Source organism: Pyricularia grisea (genome assembly GCF_004355905.1).
Source record: "Pyricularia grisea strain NI907 chromosome Unknown Pyricularia_grisea_NI907_Scaffold_8, whole genome shotgun sequence".
Lineage (NCBI taxonomy): Eukaryota > Fungi > Ascomycota > Sordariomycetes > Magnaporthales > Pyriculariaceae > Pyricularia > Pyricularia grisea.
In genome coordinates, this window is record NW_022156721.1 from 626,389 (window position 1) to 649,666 (window position 23,278).

The window sequence follows — 23,278 nt, forward strand, 5'->3', positions numbered from 1 at the left end:
CTTCGTGGGCGAAAACATACCCGGTCACGACGGGATAAAAAGGGTTAGACGCGAGCATCAATAAAAGAAAGAGGAATAGGGTGAGGAAATGGAGTGTGAAAGAGAAGAAGAAAGGGAGGATAAATAAATATCGTTTTTTTGAAGATTAAAAGGGAGGAGGAAATACGGTGGAAGTTGAGGACGCTGTTTATTCACGGGCAGACATGCGAGTGGGTAAATTACGTATATAACCACGTTATCCTAAAACACGTAGTAGAGATTTCAACACATCTCTGCGAGATTGTAAATAGCTATAAATAGGTAGTCACCATGGATAAAATACCGTTATTTTTATTATATTATTCTTACCGATCGCAGCGATTATATAATTCCTCTCAATAATTTTGTTTAAAGAGCAGGAGGGAGGAGGAAACGTCGGTTTTCTTATCCTGTATAAGGGTTAAAAATAACATGTGGCAGAAATCTCAACAAATCTTTGCAGGATTGTAAATAGTTACAAATAAATAATTACTATATATAAAAATACTGTTATTTTATTATATTGTTTTTATCGATCGCAGCGATTACTTTGTTCTTATTAAAAGGCCCGTTATAGGCTACCGGCATAAGTCTGTGCGGCTTAATCGGAGCATTTAGTAAGGGCTGCCGTATTCCAAGAAAAAACTCATGTTAACTTAACCAGGTTAGCTATTATCCAATGATACACAGCTTTTGTATATTTATTTTTATCATTCTTATGGGGCGGGCTATTATTAAAATAGCTAGAAATTAGCGGTACAGTTTGAACGAGGAAGCCCTGTTTATAATCATTGTTATTTATAATTATAAATAGCAACCTGATTATTTTTGTAAATACATTACTTATATCCGATCATATTATTATATTCCTATTACTAAATATAGACTCTTGTGCGGCCAGCCCGTGGCTAATCCTAATTGAAATAAGTCAAATTTATATTTGGTATTATTTAACCATATATAACTACATAGAATTATTTGAAATCAGCTTCACGTACAGAAACCGCTCCTTTACCCATTATTAAAATTTAAATCTACCTTTTCTTTAACTTTTTATCATCTGCCCTACAAAAATAAATTCTTTACAGTTACTATAATTATTTTACCGGTTTTACATTATGAAAATCCAGCGGATTCCCTCCCTAGCCGTTATATTTGGGCTAGCAAATCTGGCCCTAGCAAGAAATAAACGGAAACCCGGCCCGACTCAAGATGGTAGTAGTCCTCTTCTTTGGTGCGAAGCTGACCTATATATATTGGGCTTTTCGGGCACAAAACCAATTCTCGTAGAGGAGCAAGACATTTGGCCGTTTCCGGGTCAGGCCGTTTTTAAACATGGTGCATATACGGTCACTGTTACCGTGGACGACCGTTGCGAGCCTTTACGCGCAGATGGCTTAATCGAAGGCCTGCATATCCTCAAAATTCTCAGCGGTTATTTATACGATCACCAAGGGATTAAAAAAGTTAAATATTCCAGAACAATCAAAGGCAAGATAGTGGATTCTGTAAGGGAAGAAGTAAAGGATTCAGAAGGGGAAGTAAAGGATTCAGAAGGGGAAGTAAAGGATTCAAAAGGGGAAGTAAAGGATTCAAAAGGGGAAGTAAAAGTAGGAGAATGTTAGCATGGTTCGGCGCAAAGAGCAGGAGGGAAAAGGAAAGGCGGAAGAAGATGAGGAGGCAATATGTATTGTATGACAACTAACAAACAACAACACACACAAACAACAACCATCGATTCAATTTGGGAAAAGAACACTTTATTTCTGCTTTATTAATAGGATGGTAGGAGGGTTAAACCCTTTCTCCCTTACATTTCTCTTTGGCGTCAACGATAATTCCACTCGGGTGCCGGACAATCGCATGGCTGTTCGCCTACCCTACAACAAAAGAGTAGTGAATAACTATCAAATATCCTGTTTATTTTTAGGCGAATTGACAATTTTATGGGTAGCTTCTGAAATCTAGCAGGCTTCGCACATGATAACATAAGCCTCGGTAATTTACGGCTAATCTTGGCGAGTTTGGCTAATGCATAGTCAGCACAGATCGGACCACAGACAGAATAGGATAGGCGTTCTTTTGGTATGCGATGTCGCCACTTCCCTCTTGTGCTGTAGCCCAAGACTCGCACACACCAAAAAGCCGCAGAGTTCATCTATATACAACGCAAGCGCATCGATTCCGATGGGTGAACCAAAAGCGCACCTTCCCCCGGCTTTCTCAGATACCGCAATCCGTGCTCTGTCAATTGCTCTCGACCTCCCCGAGCCCGTAACCATATCCCGCCTATCAGCCACCGCCGAATACCATGGCATCTATTTGCTTCGGTTTGATGCAGGCAGCGTGGGGCGCATTACGCCGCAGCTGCAAACTCGGGCGGTCGACGCCGATGGCTCTGCCACTCTCGTTCTCCGCGTGTCGGGCCGACACTTGCCCAACCTGAAAACTCGCAACGAAGTTGGATGTATGGCTTGGGTGCGCTCCAACACAACTATTCCCGTCCCGGCAGTTATTCGTTACGATTATACCGAAGATAACGCGCTCGGCCACGAGTTTACCCTTTTGGAAAAGGCCCCCGGCGTGAGCGTGGATACCATTTACGACACCCTTAACGAAGCCCAAAAGCGCCTGATAGTTGAACAGTTAACCTGGTATGTTATACAGCTTTATGACAAACGTTGGCACGAACCATGTGTTGGCGGTCTGGTACCTGCGGCCAACGACGGTGCAGAGTCTGTGTCGATGCCTGGCCCTTTAGTTGAGGAAACCTTTTGGCAGCAGCCCGATATCCACAAACTGTGGCCTCCTGGCGAAACTGTGCATACGCTTAATCCCACGCAGGCATCGTTTCCTGGTTATGTGGCATATGTAATCGCGAGTATTGAATGTTACATTTATGCCATTAACCGCCACGATTCTCTTACGGCCTTCCGCGACCTTATACCCAGACTTCAGGCCTTCGTCGGGACAGTTTCTGCGCCTGAACTGCGTAGCGAATTGGATAACGCCACCTACATGGTCGCACATAAGGATATGCATTTTGCCAACATCATGTGCGACCCAACACACCCGGATAAGATGCCCATTACCGCAGTTTTGGATTGGGAGTTTTCGGGCATCACACCAGCGAACCGATGGAACCCGTCCCGCGCCTTTTTGTAAGTTTGTCTTGTCCCATCTATTTTATTTGCTTCTTGGAAAGGTCGATGCTGACCGGGAATTTACTTTGCTTCTCTTTTAGGTGGAATGGGCAACAGAACGACGCTTCGAAACAGGAGAAGGAGCGGCTTTTCGAGCGCTTCAAAGAGCTGTTGAAGCAGCGCGCCCCGCATATCCTCAATGAGATGGAGCCCAACAAAATGCAAGACAAAATGCAGACGGTTCAAAGCTTCCTCAGGGCTATTGTTGAAGTGTGTCCGCGCGGGCAATGCGCGGACAAGGTGGGCTCGTGGCGCGCAACGATAGAGGCCAGTCTGGAGGCATTTGGTGTGTGATTGCTGCAAGTTCAGACTGCATCTAATAACATTTAGAGTCAGAAGTATGGGCTTCCTTAGCATCATCGGTAGAGCAGGAGTGGTAAACATGGTAGAATAACGGAGTTATTGATAGGAAGGGGTGCCCATAGCCCTAATAACGGACTAGTGGACCAGCGAAGCAATATAGATTTCTTCCTATTCTGTTGATCCAAGTGGTAAAAGTCATAAGGTAGGTTTCGGATCTTTACAGCGGAGAGAGACCTTTTTATATGCACCTACCCGCTTGTAGGCCATTAATAAGTCATGCATACGCAAATGCAACCTAAACATGAACAGGCAAGAGTAGCTATATGCCCATCACGTTTAGCCAACAGGGTCGCCGCAATAGGGTTCTGGGTCTGAGGGAAGGCGCAAACATAGTTTGGATCGGAATTCGTTGGTTCGTGAGCTATCTACTCATCCCCTGACGCACCTGCCCGCTAACTTGGCCGCCAAACAATACCATACCTGCTGGAGTATACGGGGTCCCGTCTCCTATTCCTTAGCCAAGCTTGATACTCAAAAAAAGACATTGGATGTAATTTCAGCTCATTTGCTTGAATAATTATTGTCCTGGGTTTTGACTACCTTCTCCGACAATATCACTCGGGTAGTCGAGAGTAATGGGCTTAAAGTCATTGTAGGTAGACACGTGGTTTTGTTCTATTCCCGAGAGTTCAACGCCGCAGTTTCACGCTTACACGTACTTTCAGACTATAACTAGCAGAAAGATCAGTGTTATTTTACCGCTTACTACTTCTTGGAAATATGCCAGGATAGCTCAAACGGGGAGGTATGACGGATCCTCCATAGAGTGCCGAGGCTGCTTGAGATTCCTGCATTAAATCCCATCAACAAAGGACATCTCCAACGCCCCAGGATGAGAAGCAAACCAGGGCTTCAGCCTATCATATTGGCTGAACCTGAACAAGGTTTCCAAGTCAGCATCAGGTCCCTCTTCCCAGTGACCTTGATAATGAAGTGGATCTGCAGATCCTATGCTCCCTTTTCGTAGGCCCCGCTGTACCTGGTGGACTTACATGGTGTACCTAAAATAGCCCTTGGATAGTCATGGCTGTCTTTACACAATGAATCCGTGCTTTACTAAACCCTTACGTCGAAATGACGTCGGACATAATGCTGTCACATAGCCCTCAAAGATGGTCAACTCATCCATTCCCAGGCTTGACATTCACACCGTCGCCCTTCTTCTCACTAGAAGGCTTTCCCTGGCCAGCGAGCAAAGTGACGCCGAGAACCGACATCAACGGGAACGGTAGCTGGAAGATAGGGCTGGCCATCATGGCGACGGAAAGGGACTTGTTAATTTCGGCTGTGGCGCTTGGACCTGGTTTTGGTGTTGCTTTGGATTGCGCATGAGCAGCTGAGGAATTTGCATCTTGTTGTTTTGGCGATGATGAGCTTTGTTGCTGTTCTCGCTTTTGCTGCTGCTGCTGCTGCTGCTCCTGCCTTCCCTGACCCTGTTCAGACTGGGAAGCCGGTGCGTGCGACTTCTTTTTCCGTCTAGGCCTCCTCCCTGACTTCTTTTTCCCCGGCGCGGATCCGACTTTCCCAGCTCCTGGACTCGTTGCATTGCTTGCAGCCTCCGAACCTGATTGACTGCCATCATCCACTTGGTCATAAAAATTCTTTCCCGGAGTGGCCGACGGATGCATATCGGCCAAGTTCGATCCCGTCATGTCGCGAGTAATGAATGACTGGTGGTTTATTATAGGAGCGGGAGTCACGGTCCCGATCAGTAGATCGAACTCATGCTTTCGAGGTGGATGGTCGGCAGGAAACTGTCTCGGCTTTGGAGGGAAACTGACTACAGAGGGGCTGGATTTAATTCCTGGCTGCGAATCATTCGATTTTGGGCTTGGGGGCGTTACATTAACTGCTGCATTGCTGCTTGCCAAATTTGAAGTTTTGAACAACCAGAGGCTGACCCGGCGAAAGGAATATCTTTTGACTTATAAACTAAATTTCAAAATTTCAAAAGTTTTTCTTTTTTTTTTTTTTTTTTTACCTTGGTTTCATTATGCATTATTGTAATAATTCTCGATGGATTGTAATGCCTCCGGTCAACGTTGCCAGGCGAAGTAATTGTCATAAATTTTACATTTATTACTTCCGAATTTACTACTCATTACTTGATACAAACAAACAATGCGCAGTTTATATTGTACAAATACTTAGGTACTCCTCCCTATAGGCGCATAAGAGTTATGGCATTGGGTTCTTTGTCGCAAATTAAGCAGGAATTTGGATATTTTTACTCAGAGATCCGCACTTGGTCAATAATATAACTGTTGCCCCTGTTCTTAAAGTAAAAATAATATAAAAGGTTTGTTACACCTTCAACTATAGACGGAAGCTTTGATCAGAAAACATATTCCATTAATTTGAAACTATCCCTTTAGCTCTACATTTCAACTATTATCTCTTTCTCACGCAGGAAATAACATTTATCCAACAAGAACATCATAATGCAACTCGCAACCATCTTTGCAGCCGGCGCTGCCGCAACTCTCTTTTCAGTTGGCGCCGTTGCCGACCAACGTGTTTCCGAGCGATCGACCCACGAAGAAAGACAGCGTCCCGGTTATTGCGAAGTGACAATTCGCGACAGCTCAAATAATATGATGGTAAGACGACAGTTTCGACTAATCAAAGCCGGCCACTCTGCCGGATTCACGTTCAACAACTTTAAATATAACGTTCCGACCACCAAACTGTGTTTCATAAAAAATCCTGATACAGTTGAAAAACTACCTGATGGGTATTATTTTTATGCGAAGGCCTATGAAGGTCTAGGGCGCATCGGGATGACGAAGCAGACAATCTAGTGGCCAATGGCTAGCCGCGGACAGTAAATATTTGTAACGTCACGGAGAGGCGGTACATATTTTTCGCTATATACCACCCCCCCATATCACCTAGCTGGAATGGTATTGAGGTACCTTGCATAGTAATTTTGTTACTGCTTACCAGGGGATCCACTTGCATCCTAGCTGTCTTCTTTATCGTCCTGTCTGACTGTACATTAGTGGTGGTAAGGATAAAAATCCCCATCCATCATCCCTGGACAGTTATCACAAAGCTGTGGCCGTGGGGGTGTTTCTGCATTTGGTAATAATGTTTCTTTCTTTTTTTTTTTTTTTTTGCAGGAAAAAAAAATAAAAATAAGAAAAGCTGCTAATGCAGCAGATCTATTTAAAGTTTCCCGCGGACAGTTAGATTAGTGAAGGCCCACGCATACACGTACGGTGATCGGGGGAACTCTTTTGCCTGCTCCCGTGGTATAGCCAACCCAGGCGCCGGCAAGAAAGTAAACGATGCATTTTTCTCAACGAAAGCATTTCTCTCTCTCTCTTTCCTATTTCTCCTTTTTTTCATTTCTTTCTTTTTTATACATGTATTATTTGACAATTGGCGCCTGGATAAGAACCAAGAGAGAATTGAAGTGGCTGTATGTGCATAGTCTATGTTCAATCTACATGCCACAGCTCAGCGTCTCTTCTTCTCGGCAGGCCAACCTGTGTTGATGATCTAGTAAACGCAACGGAAGAATGGAGGAAATAGTAAATCAGAAATGCCGGTTGTCACTCGCCAGGTGCAACTTGGACAGTCGGCAATCTCAAGTTGCCAACACAGAGGTCGAGGAAAAACAAAACCCCGCAGTTATCTTTTCTGCAATCACGTGGTTTCTGATAGGGAAGATCTCCGAAAAATAAAAAGAGTAAAAAGGTTGTGGAGAAATACAGAACTCGCGAGTCGGCCTCGGAAATGGCAATCTGGTCATATCAGCCAAGCCAGTACACTCCCTGTTGTTGTGTGGAATCTGTGCTGTTAAACAAATCTAGAACACCAGGCCATCTCCGCTATAAAGTTTAGACTGACATGTACCAAATGAGCCCAGAATTTATCACAATGTAACTAGCGTGGGGGTGGAACTGCTGGATATACCAAGTTCCTGGATGTTTATTGAAGTAAAACTTAACAAATGGATTAGTAGCCTAGAAGTGCCCTTTACGGAGTACTCAGAGTATTTCTAGAAATACTATCACGTTTGAAGTTAGCTCACTTGGGCCGAAAGAAGTCAATTTTGGCCCAGGATTCCATGCTAAAAACAATGTCAACAGCACTTTCGGGCCAGCGGCTACTGAACGGGACAGGGCATGTGTTGTCATTAGAGGATAGGCCCGACCATTTCCCCCTGTGGGTATTTGACTCGCCAGCACAATCAGACGAGGAGATGTCCCTGGCGACCTGGCTTGCGTGTACATTTCTGTTTCTGGCGTGGACAACAGCGTCTGTCGACGTAGCCACCCGCACGCAAGCCAAGGACAGCATGCCCTGGAACCTTCCCGATTGATCCATCCCGTTGGGAGAATTTCAGTCATTACTACGCTGTACCAAGGGTAAGCAATTTGTCACGCCCGCAATGTCACGCATTCATTCCATCGGGGGTGGCTGTGTTTTCGCTATCGGAACATAAAAAATGGAGACGGGCCGAGTAAACAACTGGATGAGATTCACGCACAAATCTCGCAAAACGCCAAGGTCCCAAGGGGATTAGATCGATGCGCGCGGAAACCCCGCGAGGGGCACAAATGGCGCAGCCAATTAAGATACCAAAAACGGCCCCACCATACTGATTACGGGTAGCCGATGAGAAGGGGTCCGGCCGGTAAGACGGACGGAGTCATGCCTGCAGTTTTCCCTTTGTGTTTTGTTTGCCTGTTTTTTGTTTTACGCACAAAAGCCGCAGAGCGTCATTTGTGCGCTTTTTGCCACATACCGTGCACCGGGTGCCCAGGAAACCGTTCCTGCCTCTATCAGCGCGGGGAAGTACCTACCTACGTTAAGGGTGCTTCCGGAAAGGGTCTTGGGATAATGGAAGAAATGTCTATATAAGGATCCTTTCTTTTCCACTTCTACAAACTCTGCCTTTTCCCAATCTCATCCACAACTTGCAAACCATCCACGCAAACAAACCAATTCACACAATCTTCAAACAACTTTCCACCCCTTTTTTTTTCAACAATCCACCAACAATCACAATGGCTGGCAACTGCGGATGCTCTGGCGCCTCGTCCTGCAACTGCGGCGACAAGTGTATGTTTCCATCACCTATCCACTCCTCTGTTTCACCCGACGCCAAAGACTGACATTTCATTATCCATCCTCCACAGGCTCTTGCACCGCATGCGGCAAATAAATCAATCACAACCGCTACAAATCACCATGACATGACACTTTTATCTTCGTCATTGGTCTTTTTTTTCCCAATTCGACCACACAAGCTTCACCTCAATCCTTTCGATTTTTGAACCTGGCCTGCATTGGTCTTGACTCTGTGCCACCCTCGCAAGTTCAAACAAGATGAACAACACACGGTTAGGGAATCTCAAAGGGGGGAAGCCTTTTTCACATCCTTGTAATGTTACCAGCTACGCATTTCCAAAGGGACACGGTACGGAAGGAAACGGTTGCAGAGATATCACAGGGGGAACAGGACGGCAGATTGTTACTTTCTAGAAATAGAGACGCAAATCTGAACTCGAATTGAGCATTACACACATAACTTTTCTCACACTGCACAATTGTACTCGGTGATCTTGGAGTATGTAAGCCGCGATACCTTTGGGGAATTATTGCCTTTCGAGGCTACTCTTCGTCTGATGCATTCCCACTTATACGTAGTCAAAATCGACATGCCAACTGAACAAATCCCACTAGTTGAGCCGCTCTCACCCTCCACTACAGGACTTGGCTGTCGTCAGCGCCGACACCCCGCTCCAGGGTAGTGGGGGAGAGGGTGGGTTGCACCGCAGCTCGGCTATGTACCTACTTTTCCATCTTGGATCAGATACAAATTCGATGTTGTTTTGCCATTGTTAGGAATCGCAGTTTCGTTTAGTTTGTATTTTTTTTTTCTTATCTCGACATTTCTATCTGTAGAACCACAGTTACCTGAGCCGATGATCCGGTCATGCAACAAATGTAGAAGCTGGTTATCTTTTCAAACCAGAGAGGTGAAACACCGTACATAGAAGTATCTGGCATTCGAATCTTGAGGCTTAGGAAACAAAAAAGCCGACTAGTCTTAAATGGCCACATAACCTACCAGGTCATGACGCAGGGTTCAATTCATAGTTTACAAAGAGAGTTGTTCGTGAAATCATAATCGCTACCTAAATAGGCCATAACATTCTACAAGGGATCATGACGCCAAGGGTGGGTTCCAGCTCCAATTGCCTCATAATCATTATCCAATTTGCAACACGCTTTTGTCTACCGAAGCCTCTCACAATGCGTAGACCCAGGCAATACCAAACCTAGTGCCAGGAGGAACACCCAGAATGATCTCGGCACGTTTTTCCACAATGACAACACCTGTAGACCATAATCAAGCATCCTGGTCGTAGATGCCAAGACCTACACCCCCTTCCCTCAAGTTCCCATCAATTCTAGCCCTCTTGTGTGGGCTGGTCATCTCTTGTCTCTGTGCATCGTTGGCGCCGCCGCTAAACTTCCTCTTTTCGGTAGCCATGGCGACCCCACTTCTTCCTATTCCTGCAAACAGCGTCTGCTGCAGCGTAGCGCTCTTCTCGGCCGGGGCCGACGGAGGGTTCGGTGTTCCATCGCGGGAGGCGACGACTTCGAAGCTCTCGCGTGGATCTCGGCGCAGCATTTCGGATGCCGCCTGACTGGCCTGGCTCTCATACACCTCTTCCTCATCCTGTTCTCCTTGGGTCGATGGATGCGGATCTCCAATTCGGTGAAAGCTGCCGCTGCCGGCAGCGGCGGCGGCGGCGGCATGTGACGCGGCGAACGACTGCGCCTGCGCGGCGACCGACGCCAACGCCTGACGCGCTAGTTCTGCGTTGTCGTCAACCGAGATTGTGCTCTCCCTGCTCTTGCGCCCGTTGTCCCTAACCGGGGTGGACGGCACGAGCTGCAGACGGTTTCCCCCGTATCTATGCGGCGGCTCAGATTGTGGTACCAAGTCGGCAGAGGGAAGTAGACCGCCGTATTCCGCGCGAGGTCGTGTTGCAGGCGTTATGGGGAGCGAGGACATTGACTGTACGTTCCTGGTATGTTTAGACGAGATTTTTGGCATAGGTCGGGCAGCTGTCGTCGGGGTCGAGGGAGCACTGTTGTTCTCTGCGTTCAGGACCTCGAGCAGCATGGTGAACGGGGCTTCGTTGTGGTTTTGGGCGGCCCGCTGTTCACGGCGTGGTGCCTTGGAGTTTTGTCTTGGGGTGTGGCGCGGCTGTGTCGGCGAAGTCGCGCCCTGGGCCTTGGGGGTTATGCCCCCGTGGAAGATGCCACCGGGGCTGCGGAAGGCATTCAGGTGGTCTCTGTTCTCTCGCAATCTTATGAGAAGTTCCTCTTTGTCGTCCTTCAAATTCTCGATCTCTTCTTCTTTGGCTTGAATGAGCTTCTTGGCGGCCTTGAGCCGCTTCCTGACTATTGCATGTTCGTCAATGAGTTCGTCGTGAGCCACTTTGAGCTGGTAGTGTTTGGCTTGGAATGAATCGGAGACCGAGCTCAACTCTCGGCGAGCCTGCCTCGCGTGCTCGGCAGATCGAAGCGCCTCAACCTCGCGACAAAGCATCTCCTGCTCGACCTTGTGTCGTTTGGCAGCCTCGGCGCGGTGAAAGTCGGACATGTGGACCTGCATCTTGAGAGATGCAACTTCGGCATTGACGCGCCTGTTCTCGACGATCAGGCGCTCCACCATCAGCCGCAACTGGTCTGGCGACGCCTCGATCACCTCGTCCGGCGCAGGGGGTGCAAACGGCGGCGCGACATTTTGCGGTCTCCGAGAGCTGGGAAGACTGGTGTCAGGGGGTGAGAGGATGCTGGCCCTGGTGGGGTTAGGCAAGTCGGTATGTGTCGCACCGCCGTTGACGTTGGGGAGTTGAGAAGATGGAGGCGGTGTCAAGGAGGATGGAATAACGGCTGATTGTGGGCGCTCATCGACGCGATCTGCCTTCAACAACCCTGCCGTTTCATTCGGGGATGCAGGCGCTTCGGTGGAGGGGAGTGTCTCTTGTGATTCTAGCAAGGCTGCGGGCGTAGTCGGTCCAGATGGCTCATCCACAGGGCCATTGAGGACTTGACTGCCCAGGTCCGCACCGGGTGTTGACATGGCCGATCGGTAGCTGGATGGATTGAGCCACCCACAAGAAGGGTCGTCCTGGTTGAAAGGGATGGAGAGACCGAATTTGAAACCTGTTTGTCTATAGTGCGGTTTGTCGTTTCTATATTGTCGAAACTGAAGCGATTGACACGCCGCGTGTTGGGCGTGATGGTTAAGCTTTGAAGCTTTCTGGAGCTTGGATCACAACAATAAAATCGGGGGGCGGGCGAGCGTGAATTGGCTGAGACACGGTCTGATCGGCACGGACTAAAGGGGTTCAACAAACGAGTTGAACGAGTGATGAAGGTCGCCCGACTTTTTGATGTATAAACAAAGAACAGTATGCAAGCGAAGTCGGGCCGTCGACAAATGTCCCTTGGCAGCAATCGCAAAGGCCCAAAGTCTGGCGCACAATTAACACACCAAGATGACGATGATGGAAAAATAGGCGGGCGCAGGCGGAAGTTGGCAGCGAAACGACTTGATTCGACGGCAAATCTTGGGTGGAGTCCTGGTGAAGGTCAATGCTTTGGGGGATCCAGTAAAACTCACCTAGGCGGGTGGGGCGGTTGCTGAGGAACGAGGCTGGGCGAAGAAGGTGGCTTCAACGGTCAACACGCCGGCGGGGAAGATGCAGATACTCTTCAATGGTGAATGGTTTAACTTTCGACCAAGACTACCAATATTCGACGACTCATACATCCGTTAGCTGGAATTTATGCCTAGACTTACTAGATTACCCACTTCACAAGTATGTACAGTAGTGTGTACGATCTCTAGCACCCTTTGGCACCTTTGGTAACTCCTTCTACTTTGCGATTTCATAAGCCTGGGCTGAACTGTCTCGAAGCCTTTCTACTAGAGGCACAAGACTAATACAAACAGTTTCGAAGTATACCTATCTACGAATAATATCAAAAATCCTAACGGACGCGACCACGCTGATTATTTGACAGGCGCGTCGAGGTTTCACTGTACCCACCTACCCTGCACTGATAATGACAGTAGGCGCTGTCCCCTTACATCGACGTTTCGCTTTCAATCCAGTTGAGCCTCGACTTTGGCCGGTTTAAGTTCACTAAAAAAAAGTCCAAAAATTTCCACCCTGATCCCGACACGTAGAGAGGAGAAAGCTGTTCTCTTTATATTTATTACTTAAACTCATCCTCCTACTCGCCCCGCAGTTGCTGGTCTAGCTGGATGCTGACAGCCGTCGTCTTGGCCGTGTTCTGAGAATGGGGCGGCAATGGCATGGAGCAATCACGTGCAGTACCCAGCGCACTGCATTTGTATTCGCGACGGAGTCTTTCCCAAGTTCCCAAATGAGTGTGGCTAAGAATGAATCATTTTAGATCTTCAAGGGGCAGGCAAGAACCCACCGACGATTGCGGTCATGGCGGATACAACCATTTTCATATAAAAAAAAACAATATCATCATAGAATAGGGAGCAACCTTCTGCAAATCAGACATTGGCATTAGACAGCCTTTTTGACAACAGACTTTTTCGCCCAAACTCCATACCCAACTACTCACAATGGACCGCCTTGACAAAGATGCGAATATAAAGCTGGATATACTGGGACAACAGCCGTTCTTTCAGCATCTGTACACCCAAATAACGCTCGGTTTTTCATTGAGCACTGAGACAAACATTCAGCCCATCATCGACCAGCTTCAAACAGGCATTAAACGTGCAGCAGACACCTTCCCATGGATAGCAGGCCAGGTTGTCAACCATGGCGCCAGTGCGGGAAATACTGGAACATTCAACATTTCTCACTTGGCAGGGGCCCCTTTCTTCACTACCAATGACCTGCGAGACGACAGCTCATCACCGAGCTTCGAGGCAATGAAGAGTGCCGGTTTCCCAATGGAAATGCTAGATCAGAGCGTCGTATCCGAACGCAAAACCTTTGCAACTGACGACGGTCCCCGGGAGGTGCTGTCCGTCCACGCCGTATTTGTCAAAGGTGGTTTGTTGCTCACCTTTGCAGCCTCCCACGCCACCATGGATGCTTCAGGGCAGGGACAGGTGATTGCCATGATTGCGAAAGCTTGTCGTGGCGACATATTTTCAAGCGAGGAGATCCGAATCGGGAACATGGCACGCGAAAACCTAGTGCCGCTATTGGGTGATGACTACACGCCAGGTCCTGAAGTAAGCAGCAGCCAGATGTCCAAGGAGAAGAGTGAAACGGCGACCGCAGAGGACGCCACAACCACAATCCCTCCCCCGAGTGGAAGGTGGGCCTATTTCAACTTCAGTCCCAGTTCATTGGCCGATCTCAAGGACAGCGCAACAAGCACGCTTCCTGAGGACTCAACGGTGCCATTCTTGTCCACAGACGACGCCATAACGGCCTTTATTTGGCAATCCATCACGCGTGCACGGCTTCCACGTCTCGAAAACCCGTCTGAAAAAGTCAAGCTGACCCGAGCCGTCGATGTGCGCAAGTACTTCAACGTGCCGGCCACCTACCCTGGCCTCTTGCAAGTCCTCAACTTCCACTCTCGCGAACCACAAGAGCTTGTCCAGCCGTCTTCACTCGGAGCCGTCGCAGGAGAGATGCGTTCCGCCCTTTTCACGACCGCCAAGACAGGCCAGGAGTGGGACTTGGTGGGCCGCACGCGGGCTCTCGCGACCATTCTGTCCCGCTCTGCTGATAAGTCGGGCATTTCGCTGACCGCATCGGTCGATCCATCGAAGGACGTGATGTTGAGCTCCTGGATGCTGCTGAAGAGCTTATTTGAGGATGCTGACTTTGGTCCAAGCATCGGCAAACCAGTAATGATCAGGAGGCCCAGCTTCGACTTCGTCGAAGGTCTGATTTACCTGCTCCCCGAGATGCCAGAGGGAGGGATTGCGCTTGCCATCAGTCTAAGAGATGAGGATATGGAGAGGTTGAGGAAGGACCAGGATTTCATGAAGAAAGCGACATATTTGGGTTAGATTGAGACGCAACCGGCATCTTTAATGAATACGACGAGACCATGACGACCACTTTGATCATCTGTTTCTTTTTTCCTGACTCTTTCCTGAATGATTTCCGATCCTGGAAATTCCATGCGCTTCTCCCTGGACTTGACAACCCGGACGATTACCTAGAGCAACCGCTTGAAAGCTCTTCCGAACCCAGTGACCCAACCGTCGGGTGTTTGAGGGTTCCATCGGTTGCTACTCTCGTTTGTTGCTTTTATTACCGTCGGGTTTCTATTACATGACATGACAGAGTCTGATTGGCACACAAGCCGATTCATCCTCGAGGGTGAACCCCGCAACTATCCCCAAATATTCGCACACTGGGGCCGATGTGGATTATGGGGATCCACGGGGAAATTTCCTCGTTTATGAGGGGAAGCGCGTGATGGTAAAGAAAAAAAATTGGAAGGCTAGAAAACTTACGGAAAAGAGACAGGGCAGAAAAAAAGTTGATGAGCCATGTAAATCCCAGTCGTGATGTCGGTTGCTGCCGAAGCATAAATAGGTTGACAGGGCCGAGCCTGGGGTGAATTGCGAACTCTAAGCTTCGAAGCATAATATTATACTTCCTGCTGATCTCTCTGCCGAAGCCTTGACCAGAGGTAACCTAGACCAGGGATAGATCACAACATGGATTCGACGGCCAAGACCGCCACGGCGGGTGAGGCCGAAACGGAACGGATTGAAGTTCACGATGCCACCCATCGTGTCCAAGAACAGGCCCAGACGGACAGATGGCGCTCTATAAAGGCGAACCCCAAGCTTGTCCTGCTTGCCCTTTTCGCATCGTAAGTTGTCGCTTGTAATTTGCGTGTACATGTTGCTACAAAAACAAAAAAAAAAAAGTCACTAAAACATGAACTCGTCTCGATCAACAGCTTTGGCGGCTTCGAATATGGCTACCAACAGGGCATCCTCTCTCAGTCGCTGGCCATGCACCGCTTCAAGGAAAACTTCCCCAGCGTCACGTCTTCATCCACCGCGACCGGCTGGCTCACCTCGATCCTGCAGCTCGGCGGTATCCTGGGCTCCCTGAGTGCCGGCATCCTCAGTGAGGTCATCTCGAGAAAGTACACCATGTTCACTGCCTGCTGCTGGGTTATCCTGGGCAGCTACCTTTACACCGGCGCTACAGCGGGCAAGCCCGAGCTCTTGTACGCCGGTCGCTTCTTCACCGGTGTCGGGGTTGGCCTGTTCAGTGGTGTCGGTCCGTTGTACAATGCCGAGATCTCGGCGCCCGAGACTCGTGGCTTCACCGTCTCTTTTTATCAGTTTGTAAGTATCTTTACATACCAGCATAATTATTGACCTAAATGACGGCTTCTGCGCTTAGTTCTACAGCCACCTGATGAAGGCGAGGAGTGATCACCATCCACTTGCTAACCATGAATCTCAAACAATCAGGCCACCATCTTTGGCATCTTCCTCTCCTTCTGGATCGGCTACGGCAGCAACTACATCGGCGGACCCGGCGCTGGCCAGTTGGATATGGCATGGCGCCTCCCTTCCATCATCCAGGGCATCCCCGCGATTCTCCTAGCCATTGGCATATGGTTCATGCCCTTCTCGCCGCGTTGGCTGGTCAAGAAGGGCCGTTACGAGGAGGCGCGCAAGACTCTCGCCTGGATCCGCAAGAAGGACCTCAACGACCCGCTCGTCGAAGTCGAGCTGCTCGAGATCAGGGCCCAGCAGCTGTTCGAAGAAAGGGCCTTTGCGCGCGCCCTTCCTCAGTACGCCAACAAGGAGGACCGGAACCCCTGGGTCCACGAGATTGTCGGCTACGTGCAGTGCTTCAAGACCTGGGACAACGTCAAGCGCGTCACCACGGCCTGGCTTGTCATGTTCTTCCAGCAGTGGTCCGGCATCGACGCCATCATCTATTACGCCACAAGTGTTTTTCAGAGCTTTGGCTTCACCGAGGGAACAATTGCCCTGCTGGCAACCGGTGTCACGGGTGTGGCGTTTTTGATTTCGACTATGCCTGCCATGGTAAGTGTGATGGGATATGCGAAAAGAATTACTATCTGGAGAGGATATAGAAACGATGCTGACAAAACCGTTTTTTTTTCACTCTCAAGTTGCTCATCGACAAACTCGGCCGCAAGCCGATGCTCTATACTGGCTCCATCATCATGTTCCTGACCATGGTGACAGTCGGTGTCGTGGTGGCCAAGTTCCAAAACGACTGGGCCAACAACCCCGCCGCGGGCTGGGCGGCCGTCATCCTCATCTGGATCTACATCGGCGCCTTTGGCTACGGCTGGGGCCCGGCCTCGTGGGTGGTCATCTCGGAGATCTTCCCGCTAAGCATCCGGGCCCGCGGCGCCTCAATCGGCGCCTCGTCCAACTGGGTCAACAACTTCGCCATCGCATTCTTCGTGCCGCCCATGTTCGAGACCCTGGCCTGGGGCACCTACATCTTCTTCGCCGGCTTCCTCGCCGCCGGCATCGCCTGGATCTACTTTTACCTGCCTGAAACCAAGGACGTCAGCCTCGAGGAGATGGACCGCGTCTTTGGCAGCCATACGGGCGCCGAGGACGCGAGGCTGCTGGCCGAGGCGCAGCGCGACGTCGGCTTGATTGACTTTTTGAGGAGGGCTGAGGGCAAGGCGGTCGATGTCGAGGTGGAGGATAAGAGGCAGGAAAATGTTGTTTAGGGAAGAGCAGCATGATGGTTGATTGGGAGATGTAATATGAGGGCAGATGGTGTGTATCGAGTGTAAAGATGACTGGGAGAGGCTGTTGTTAGAAGCTTCTCGATTTTGTGTCCATAACTGATCTTTGGTTCCAACTATAAGATCAGTAATTTTAGATACCCATATAGAAACTGAAGAAAAAAAATAAACTTCTTCTAGAATGCACGCCGCGGGTAACAGCCTATCTCGGAATTCATTCCTAAGAGTTTAGGCGCGTGTTTGTTTGGATTTTATTAGGCTTTATTGGCACATGTTTGCACTCGTCCCCTAAGCTTCAACCAAGTTAAATCTCTAATGGCTACAAACTATCCAATAAGTCTGGAACGCTATTTTGGGTAAAATTCATCGAATGTCGAAGAACGTTATCTTTTTGACCGTGTTGCCGTGCCTGAATGTTTGGATACCGATTTCACTAACCATCAACGGTAACTCATACATAGAGTCAATTTGCGAAGTAACATACAAATGTATGGCCTTTCCGAAAACTTACATTAGCTCTGCTCCCAACACTTTCGCTCTCGGGATACAGATGTAAGAGGCTTAGAGGATATTGTGTTCGTGGGGATTAGGCAGGCCTGCCTTGCATATCACCCACTACTTTGCCACGCTGAACGAAGATGTATTAGCGCTGGATTGTTATATGTTGCATCCGATGCTCGCCCAACTCCAAACGAAGCTAAGATCGGGCTGTCATGTATTATATGAACCTAGTTGTAAAATAATAAAGGCACCACAAAACAAACATCAAAATAACTGTTTACCTTGCAAGCCTTGCTAGTTCTACCTAGCATGGAAGCTAGGTACGGAGTAGCTTGCCTTGCTTGCTTCCCTTAAGCTGCTCGGTCGAAGCAACTAGGGTCCTCCTTGCAGCCACCAGACAGCTCATCAAGTACAAAGCATAAGCACGTGCATGCAGCGAGTGGGAAGTGCAGACATGCAAGCCATGTACCGGCATTATTTTTCTCAGGCACAACTGCTCCAATCTTCAATTGGGCAATCGTGTATTTCTACTCCGTAGTTATTGCGTACAAGCCACCGACCCCTATATGAAGCATGTAAGCCCCATTTTTTGAAAAAAAAAGAAGGCGGATGTCTCGCTTGGTCGGCGTAAGCGGGGCGTTTGGTGCCCGACGTCATCGAATGACATGGGGGGAAGTGAGGAGAGGCCTTTTTTTTTTGCAGGTTTGCAGAGGGGGAAAAAATCGAATGGAGTCTCCCCCACTCTCCACAAGCCGTCTCACCCGCCTGCACTTTGACGGAGCTTGTCGCTTTCTCCCCTGAGCTGACAGTCAATGACAAGCGTCGGAGTGCCGAAAACTGCAAAGAGACACGGGTGGAGCTTGTCATGTCAAAAAAAAAAAAAAAAAAAAAAAAAGAGAAGGTGCGAAAAATTCCATCCACCTCCCTAACTTTTGTTCCGCCACTAGGCGCATGTACGGAGTAGCTAATGCAGAGGAAGACGTGGCTGTCGCCTCTACGGAGTAGGCATACTCCGTACAGTAAAGACGGGAACGAGCGTGAGGCGCACTCCGTAATATGCAAGTATTCATGTAACTACGGAGTACCCTTTTGGCTACGGATAAGATATTGTCGAGTATATCATCTCCGTAGAGGTTTTCAACAGTCTCTGCTGACGCGGGCATGTGATGGGTGGAACGTGGGCTCGCCAAATTTCTTTCCACAGGTGAGGTGGGTGGGATAAAAAAGAAAAGAAAAAAAAAAAAAAAAAAACACAAGCTGCAAGATCAAACAAATTCCCGAATGAAAAAGGGGTACTCGGCCCAAATGCCACCTCAAGAATCTCCATTGCGGCCCGAATTTTATCGCAACAAGATATGGTATTTTTTTCTGACGAGTGACTGGTATTGGATGATATTGTTGGACCTGACCGCCAATTGTCTTTGCGATGTTGACGTACAGTGGAGGACAGGGTCAGGGGAGATTGGGAGGTGACAAGGTCGGATGGCTCGTTAAATGGGTCCCGTCGTTTGCAAGACGACCGACTGCGATGGGTCCCACATGGATTAAGTTTGTTAAGGAATGATTGATGGGCCCACATGACTGCTGAACCTCAGTGTCCGATTCGAGCATTTCCCCCCCTCTTTTCCCAACCCAGCATCCATTATCCAGGCTGATTAGGCAGCACGACAAACAACTGCATCCTGGTTTTTGGGTGTCCAAAACACCACAAAGTTAGCCCAACGTCTCCCAATGGCCCACTGCGCCATCTAGAAGATACTACGCCGAACAGGAAAATGTCGTAATTTTTGTGACTCTCGCATCGCATCGTAGATCTCGGGTTCCGATTCCGCGGGCCATAACCATAAAAGCGCAGCCATTTTCGTGGCTGTTGTGGTCTCGCCTTTGCGTTGCTTTTCTTTTCTTCAAAAGCTAAAAAAGCAAAGCAGGACAAGTGCAAGTTTGATCCATACAAACGAGAGCCACTATTCTGCATATTGTCTCCTCTGCTCTATCCAAGAGAGCGAATTAGGAGTCAAATACCAAAGACGCAGGCCAGACTTTACCACATTGGGAAATTTGAACTTTGGAGTTCGTGCAGGTTTCGAATCCAGCTTGACAGCTCCCAAGCTTAACAACCACCCTACGGATACTTCCAAGACCGGAGACACACGGTACCTTCCCGCCAGGGACTGCATACCGGTACATACCCTACCTACGGAGTACTTTTCAACCCCTGGGGCTGCCATCAGGATCAGGATCAGGATCATTGCCAGGACAAAGGACCCCAGGACCCTTTTTACTTTTGGAAGAAGGACATAATAAAAAAGAAAGGTCACAGGCAGCCTTCATATACCACAGGTTTCCCCCATCTGGACAAAATATTCAAGGCCCACAGGAACTCGTGATTCGCAAGGACCGACGGCACGAGACTCTATTTACCCTACCCTACCCTACCCTCACAAAGGGTCAAGGCAAGACAAAACTTTCCTACTCTCTTCATCCAGTCCAAAAACCAGTCAAGGGAAACCAGTGACAGGGGCAGCCGACAAGCCACTAAGACCACGTCGTAAGACCGCCTTAAGCCTACCTTGGCTAGTACCTAATAAAGGACAGGGCTTCTCTCCAAAGAGACGTGCAGTGGTGCGGTTTGCGGCAGTCAAATTTTTTTACGGGCCCTAGTAGCTGACCGCTCGGCAGTGAGCAACAAAAAAAGGCAGTGAGCGCACACGCAACCTGCATGCACAGGGAGCACCGCCCACCCAGTTCAACCAGCCCGGAGTAGAAAGCACGGTTCAGCCCGGCCCCAGTCATAGTGGCCCACAAATTTCTCCCGCTTTTCCTCCATTACGACCTAAAAGCAGCTGCCAGTGTCGTCATCGCTTCGTCGGCCACCTCGCTGCTGCCATTTTCCCACTTCCAACCTACTTTTTCCAGAAACCCCGTTTTACTTCTCAACATTCTACTCAGGAACCGAAGAACACCGAACAGATCGCTAAGGTTCGTGTAAAACAGGACTTGCCCATCGGTTTCAGTCCTGTTTGTTTCGGCCTCACCCGGCGGCAACTTTATTTCGATTTTTATTTCTGTGCTTCAAAGCGAGACAACATCCAATATTCTTATTCCATCCCAAAGCACAAACTCAACTCCCTACCAACAAACGGTTCAGTTCCTGCACCACGTTGTATCTCGCCTGTGCAACGGGATACCTGCAGCACCATTTCCCGACAACCTTATCAATAACACCATTACACCGCCACCAAACCACTACCAGAATATACCATGGCTAGCCGTTCCGACCGTTGGGACCGTGAGCGGTTTCAATATGAGCGCGATCGCGACCGCTACGGTGATGAGCGTGAACGCTACCGCTTCGAGGACGATGAACGCGAGCGCTTCCAGCGCCGCCCCTCCCCACCCCGGTTCCGTGAAGACTTGGGTCGCCGTCCACCTGTTTATGACGACGACCGCGTTCGTGACCGCCGCTTTTATGATGGTGACGAGGTCCGTTTTGAGCGCCGTCGCTACTCCCCGCCAGTACGCCACCCTCTGGACCGGGAGGACTTTGACAGGCACGTCGTCATCGAGAAGGGTCGCCGTCCCACTATGGTGAGGCGACAGTCTAGCCTGGACACCTTTGACAGGTTCCCACGGGGCTACCACGAGCGGGAAGAGTACGGTCCACCGGCTAGACGTGAGGATTACCGTCCGCAGCCGTACATGCCCATCCCTTTGCCTAGGACTAGGGCCCTGCCACCACCACGACGCTACGAATACTACGATGAAATCAAGGTCTCGGACCCTGACTACTATGGGGACGAGGAGTACCGCAACTACCCGGAGCGGATGCAGGATCGAGAGATGGTTCGCATGAGAAGGCGTGAGCGAAGCCGGGAACGATCCCGGGCCAGGAGCCGACGAAGCAGCTCCCGGTCATCAAGCACAAGCAGCAGCAGCAATAGCTCTGTCACTACAACGAAGACGGCTACTACGGTTAAGAGCGAGTATCCCAAGAAGGGAAAGACAAGAATTCCGTCAAGACTGGTGTCCAAGAGGGCTATTATTGACTTGGGTTATCCCTATGAGGAAGAGGTATGATTTTCTCACATGATTAAACCCATCGATTTTCAGTTTCTGACAAATGAATCAGGGCAACACTATTATCATCCAACGAGCTCTTGGCCAGGAGAACATCGACGACCTCCTCAAGCTCAGCGAGGACTACAAGAAGAGTAAGTCAAAACAAGCTTACCAGCTCCCATACTTATCCTAGTCAAGTTCTTACAAGTATTTTTTTAGGCGAGCTCGAAGTTGCATCAGCCCGCTCTGAGCACGAGGAGATCATTGAGGAGACGGTTACCAAGGAAGAAGTCGTCGTGGCTCCCCCTCCTCCACCACCACCACCACCTGCACCTGAAGAGCCAGTCATTGTGGACGTACCACCACCTCCGGCACCTCCGCCGCCCGTTCAAGCTCCGGCACCCGTTATCAACACCACTACAACTATGGTGGCTGTACGCGATGTGTCACCCTCGCGCATGACAACGTCGTCATACAGCACATGCACTTCGGATAGCAGCTATAGCACGCACACAACGCGGGTCCCTGTCATTGTCGACGCTGGCCCACGTGAACTGGTTCGACACCGGCGCCATAGGTCGGCCAGCCGGGGTGACCTGGTGCGCGCCGAGCGGTTGAGTGACGGCCAGCTCGTCATCTATGAGGAGCGCGTTGAAAAGATTGAGGAGCCAAGGCGTGGCGTTAGGATCGAGAAGGACAAGAAAGGTAGGATGTCCATCAGTGTGCCGAAGTATCGGTAGATCGATGCTGCGACCGTTGTCAAAGTCCGTGTCCCTGGGCCACTGTCCCGCTCCCCATGTACAGCTATCACTACAAGAGCAGCATCACTAACACTTGCATTAATGTCAACAGGACCGCCTCCCAAGCTTCTCAGGGCCATGCTTGCCACGCTCACGTAAAGTGTGGGGGTGGGCGATTTTGTCTGCCTGGAGCAGCTTCTTGTCCGATCACAGTTCAGAAAGCACGACAACAAGTGTTGCAGCCTTTTAGAGTGTACTTATCATCTCTGACGATATCTTTTACGACTATGGCGAGAATGTCATTTCTTTCTTCTTTGGGATTGCGGAGTTCAGAATGGGATAAATATGATGTTCAACTACATGTTTGGATAATAACCACGGCCACTTATGACATCTGTATTGGTTGCCACTTTTGTTTTGATCTTGGATATCTGCTTTTGGTGTGCTGTGTGTGGTTGTTGTTGTTGTTGTGTGACGAGTTTACTATGTGTGCCCCTAGCGAGGAGAATTCTAATATCTACTATTAAACACGAGATTGTAATCACGTTTTTTCACACTGCATTCCGATGCTCTTGATGAAGTATGGTCAGTCTGCAAGCGTCCACGAGCTACAATGTTCAAAATTTGTTG

At 49.2% G+C, this 23,278-nt stretch overlaps 8 protein-coding genes across 8 annotated transcripts; 6 read left to right on the forward strand and 2 right to left on the reverse strand.

Annotated features, from left to right (window-relative positions):
* Positions 1–1,136: 1,136 nt before the first annotated feature.
* Positions 1,137–1,518, forward strand: PgNI_11997 (uncharacterized protein; the record flags this gene model as incomplete). Its single annotated transcript, XM_031131954.1, has 2 exons — positions 1,137–1,452; positions 1,499–1,518. 2 exons carry the CDS (start codon positions 1,137–1,139, stop codon positions 1,516–1,518), a joined length of 336 nt encoding a protein of 111 aa, XP_030977116.1.
* A 627-nt stretch (positions 1,519–2,145) lies between these two features.
* PgNI_11998 (uncharacterized protein) lies at positions 2,146–3,691 on the forward strand. Its single transcript, XM_031131955.1, has 2 exons — positions 2,146–3,179; positions 3,263–3,691. Exons 1-2 carry the CDS (start codon positions 2,206–2,208, stop codon positions 3,513–3,515), a joined length of 1,227 nt encoding a protein of 408 aa, XP_030977121.1. The 5' UTR covers positions 2,146–2,205; the 3' UTR covers positions 3,516–3,691.
* Positions 3,692–4,268: 577 nt separating this feature from the next.
* Positions 4,269–5,236, reverse strand: PgNI_11999 (uncharacterized protein; the record flags this gene model as incomplete). The annotated part of the gene is made up of 2 exons (XM_031131956.1): positions 4,269–4,459; positions 4,735–5,236. The coding sequence occupies 2 exons, from the start codon at positions 5,234–5,236 to the stop codon at positions 4,437–4,439; spliced, it is 525 nt and encodes a 174-aa protein (XP_030977120.1). The 3' UTR covers positions 4,269–4,436.
* Positions 5,237–6,025: 789 nt separating this feature from the next.
* PgNI_12000 (uncharacterized protein) lies at positions 6,026–6,385 on the forward strand (the record flags this gene model as incomplete). Its single annotated transcript, XM_031131957.1, has 1 exon — positions 6,026–6,385. One exon carries the CDS (start codon positions 6,026–6,028, stop codon positions 6,383–6,385), a length of 360 nt encoding a protein of 119 aa, XP_030977360.1.
* A 3,566-nt stretch (positions 6,386–9,951) lies between these two features.
* PgNI_12001 (uncharacterized protein) lies at positions 9,952–11,700 on the reverse strand (the record flags this gene model as incomplete). The annotated part of the gene is made up of 1 exon (XM_031131958.1): positions 9,952–11,700. The coding sequence occupies one exon, from the start codon at positions 11,698–11,700 to the stop codon at positions 9,952–9,954; it is 1,749 nt and encodes a 582-aa protein (XP_030977361.1).
* A 1,527-nt stretch (positions 11,701–13,227) lies between these two features.
* PgNI_12002 (uncharacterized protein) lies at positions 13,228–14,643 on the forward strand (the record flags this gene model as incomplete). The annotated part of the gene is made up of 1 exon (XM_031131959.1): positions 13,228–14,643. One exon carries the CDS (start codon positions 13,228–13,230, stop codon positions 14,641–14,643), a length of 1,416 nt encoding a protein of 471 aa, XP_030977362.1.
* A 443-nt stretch (positions 14,644–15,086) lies between these two features.
* Positions 15,087–17,529, forward strand: PgNI_12003 (uncharacterized protein). The gene is made up of 4 exons (XM_031131960.1): positions 15,087–15,461; positions 15,552–15,948; positions 16,078–16,662; positions 16,752–17,529. The coding sequence occupies exons 1-4, from the start codon at positions 15,304–15,306 to the stop codon at positions 17,328–17,330; spliced, it is 1,719 nt and encodes a 572-aa protein (XP_030977363.1). The 5' UTR covers positions 15,087–15,303; the 3' UTR covers positions 17,331–17,529.
* Positions 17,530–20,203: 2,674 nt separating this feature from the next.
* PgNI_12004 (uncharacterized protein) lies at positions 20,204–23,251 on the forward strand. Its single transcript, XM_031131961.1, has 5 exons — positions 20,204–20,302; positions 20,529–21,920; positions 21,979–22,060; positions 22,128–22,613; positions 22,761–23,251. Exons 2-5 carry the CDS (start codon positions 21,111–21,113, stop codon positions 22,805–22,807), a joined length of 1,425 nt encoding a protein of 474 aa, XP_030977364.1. The 5' UTR covers positions 20,204–20,302; positions 20,529–21,110; the 3' UTR covers positions 22,808–23,251.
* Positions 23,252–23,278: the final 27 nt, after the last annotated feature.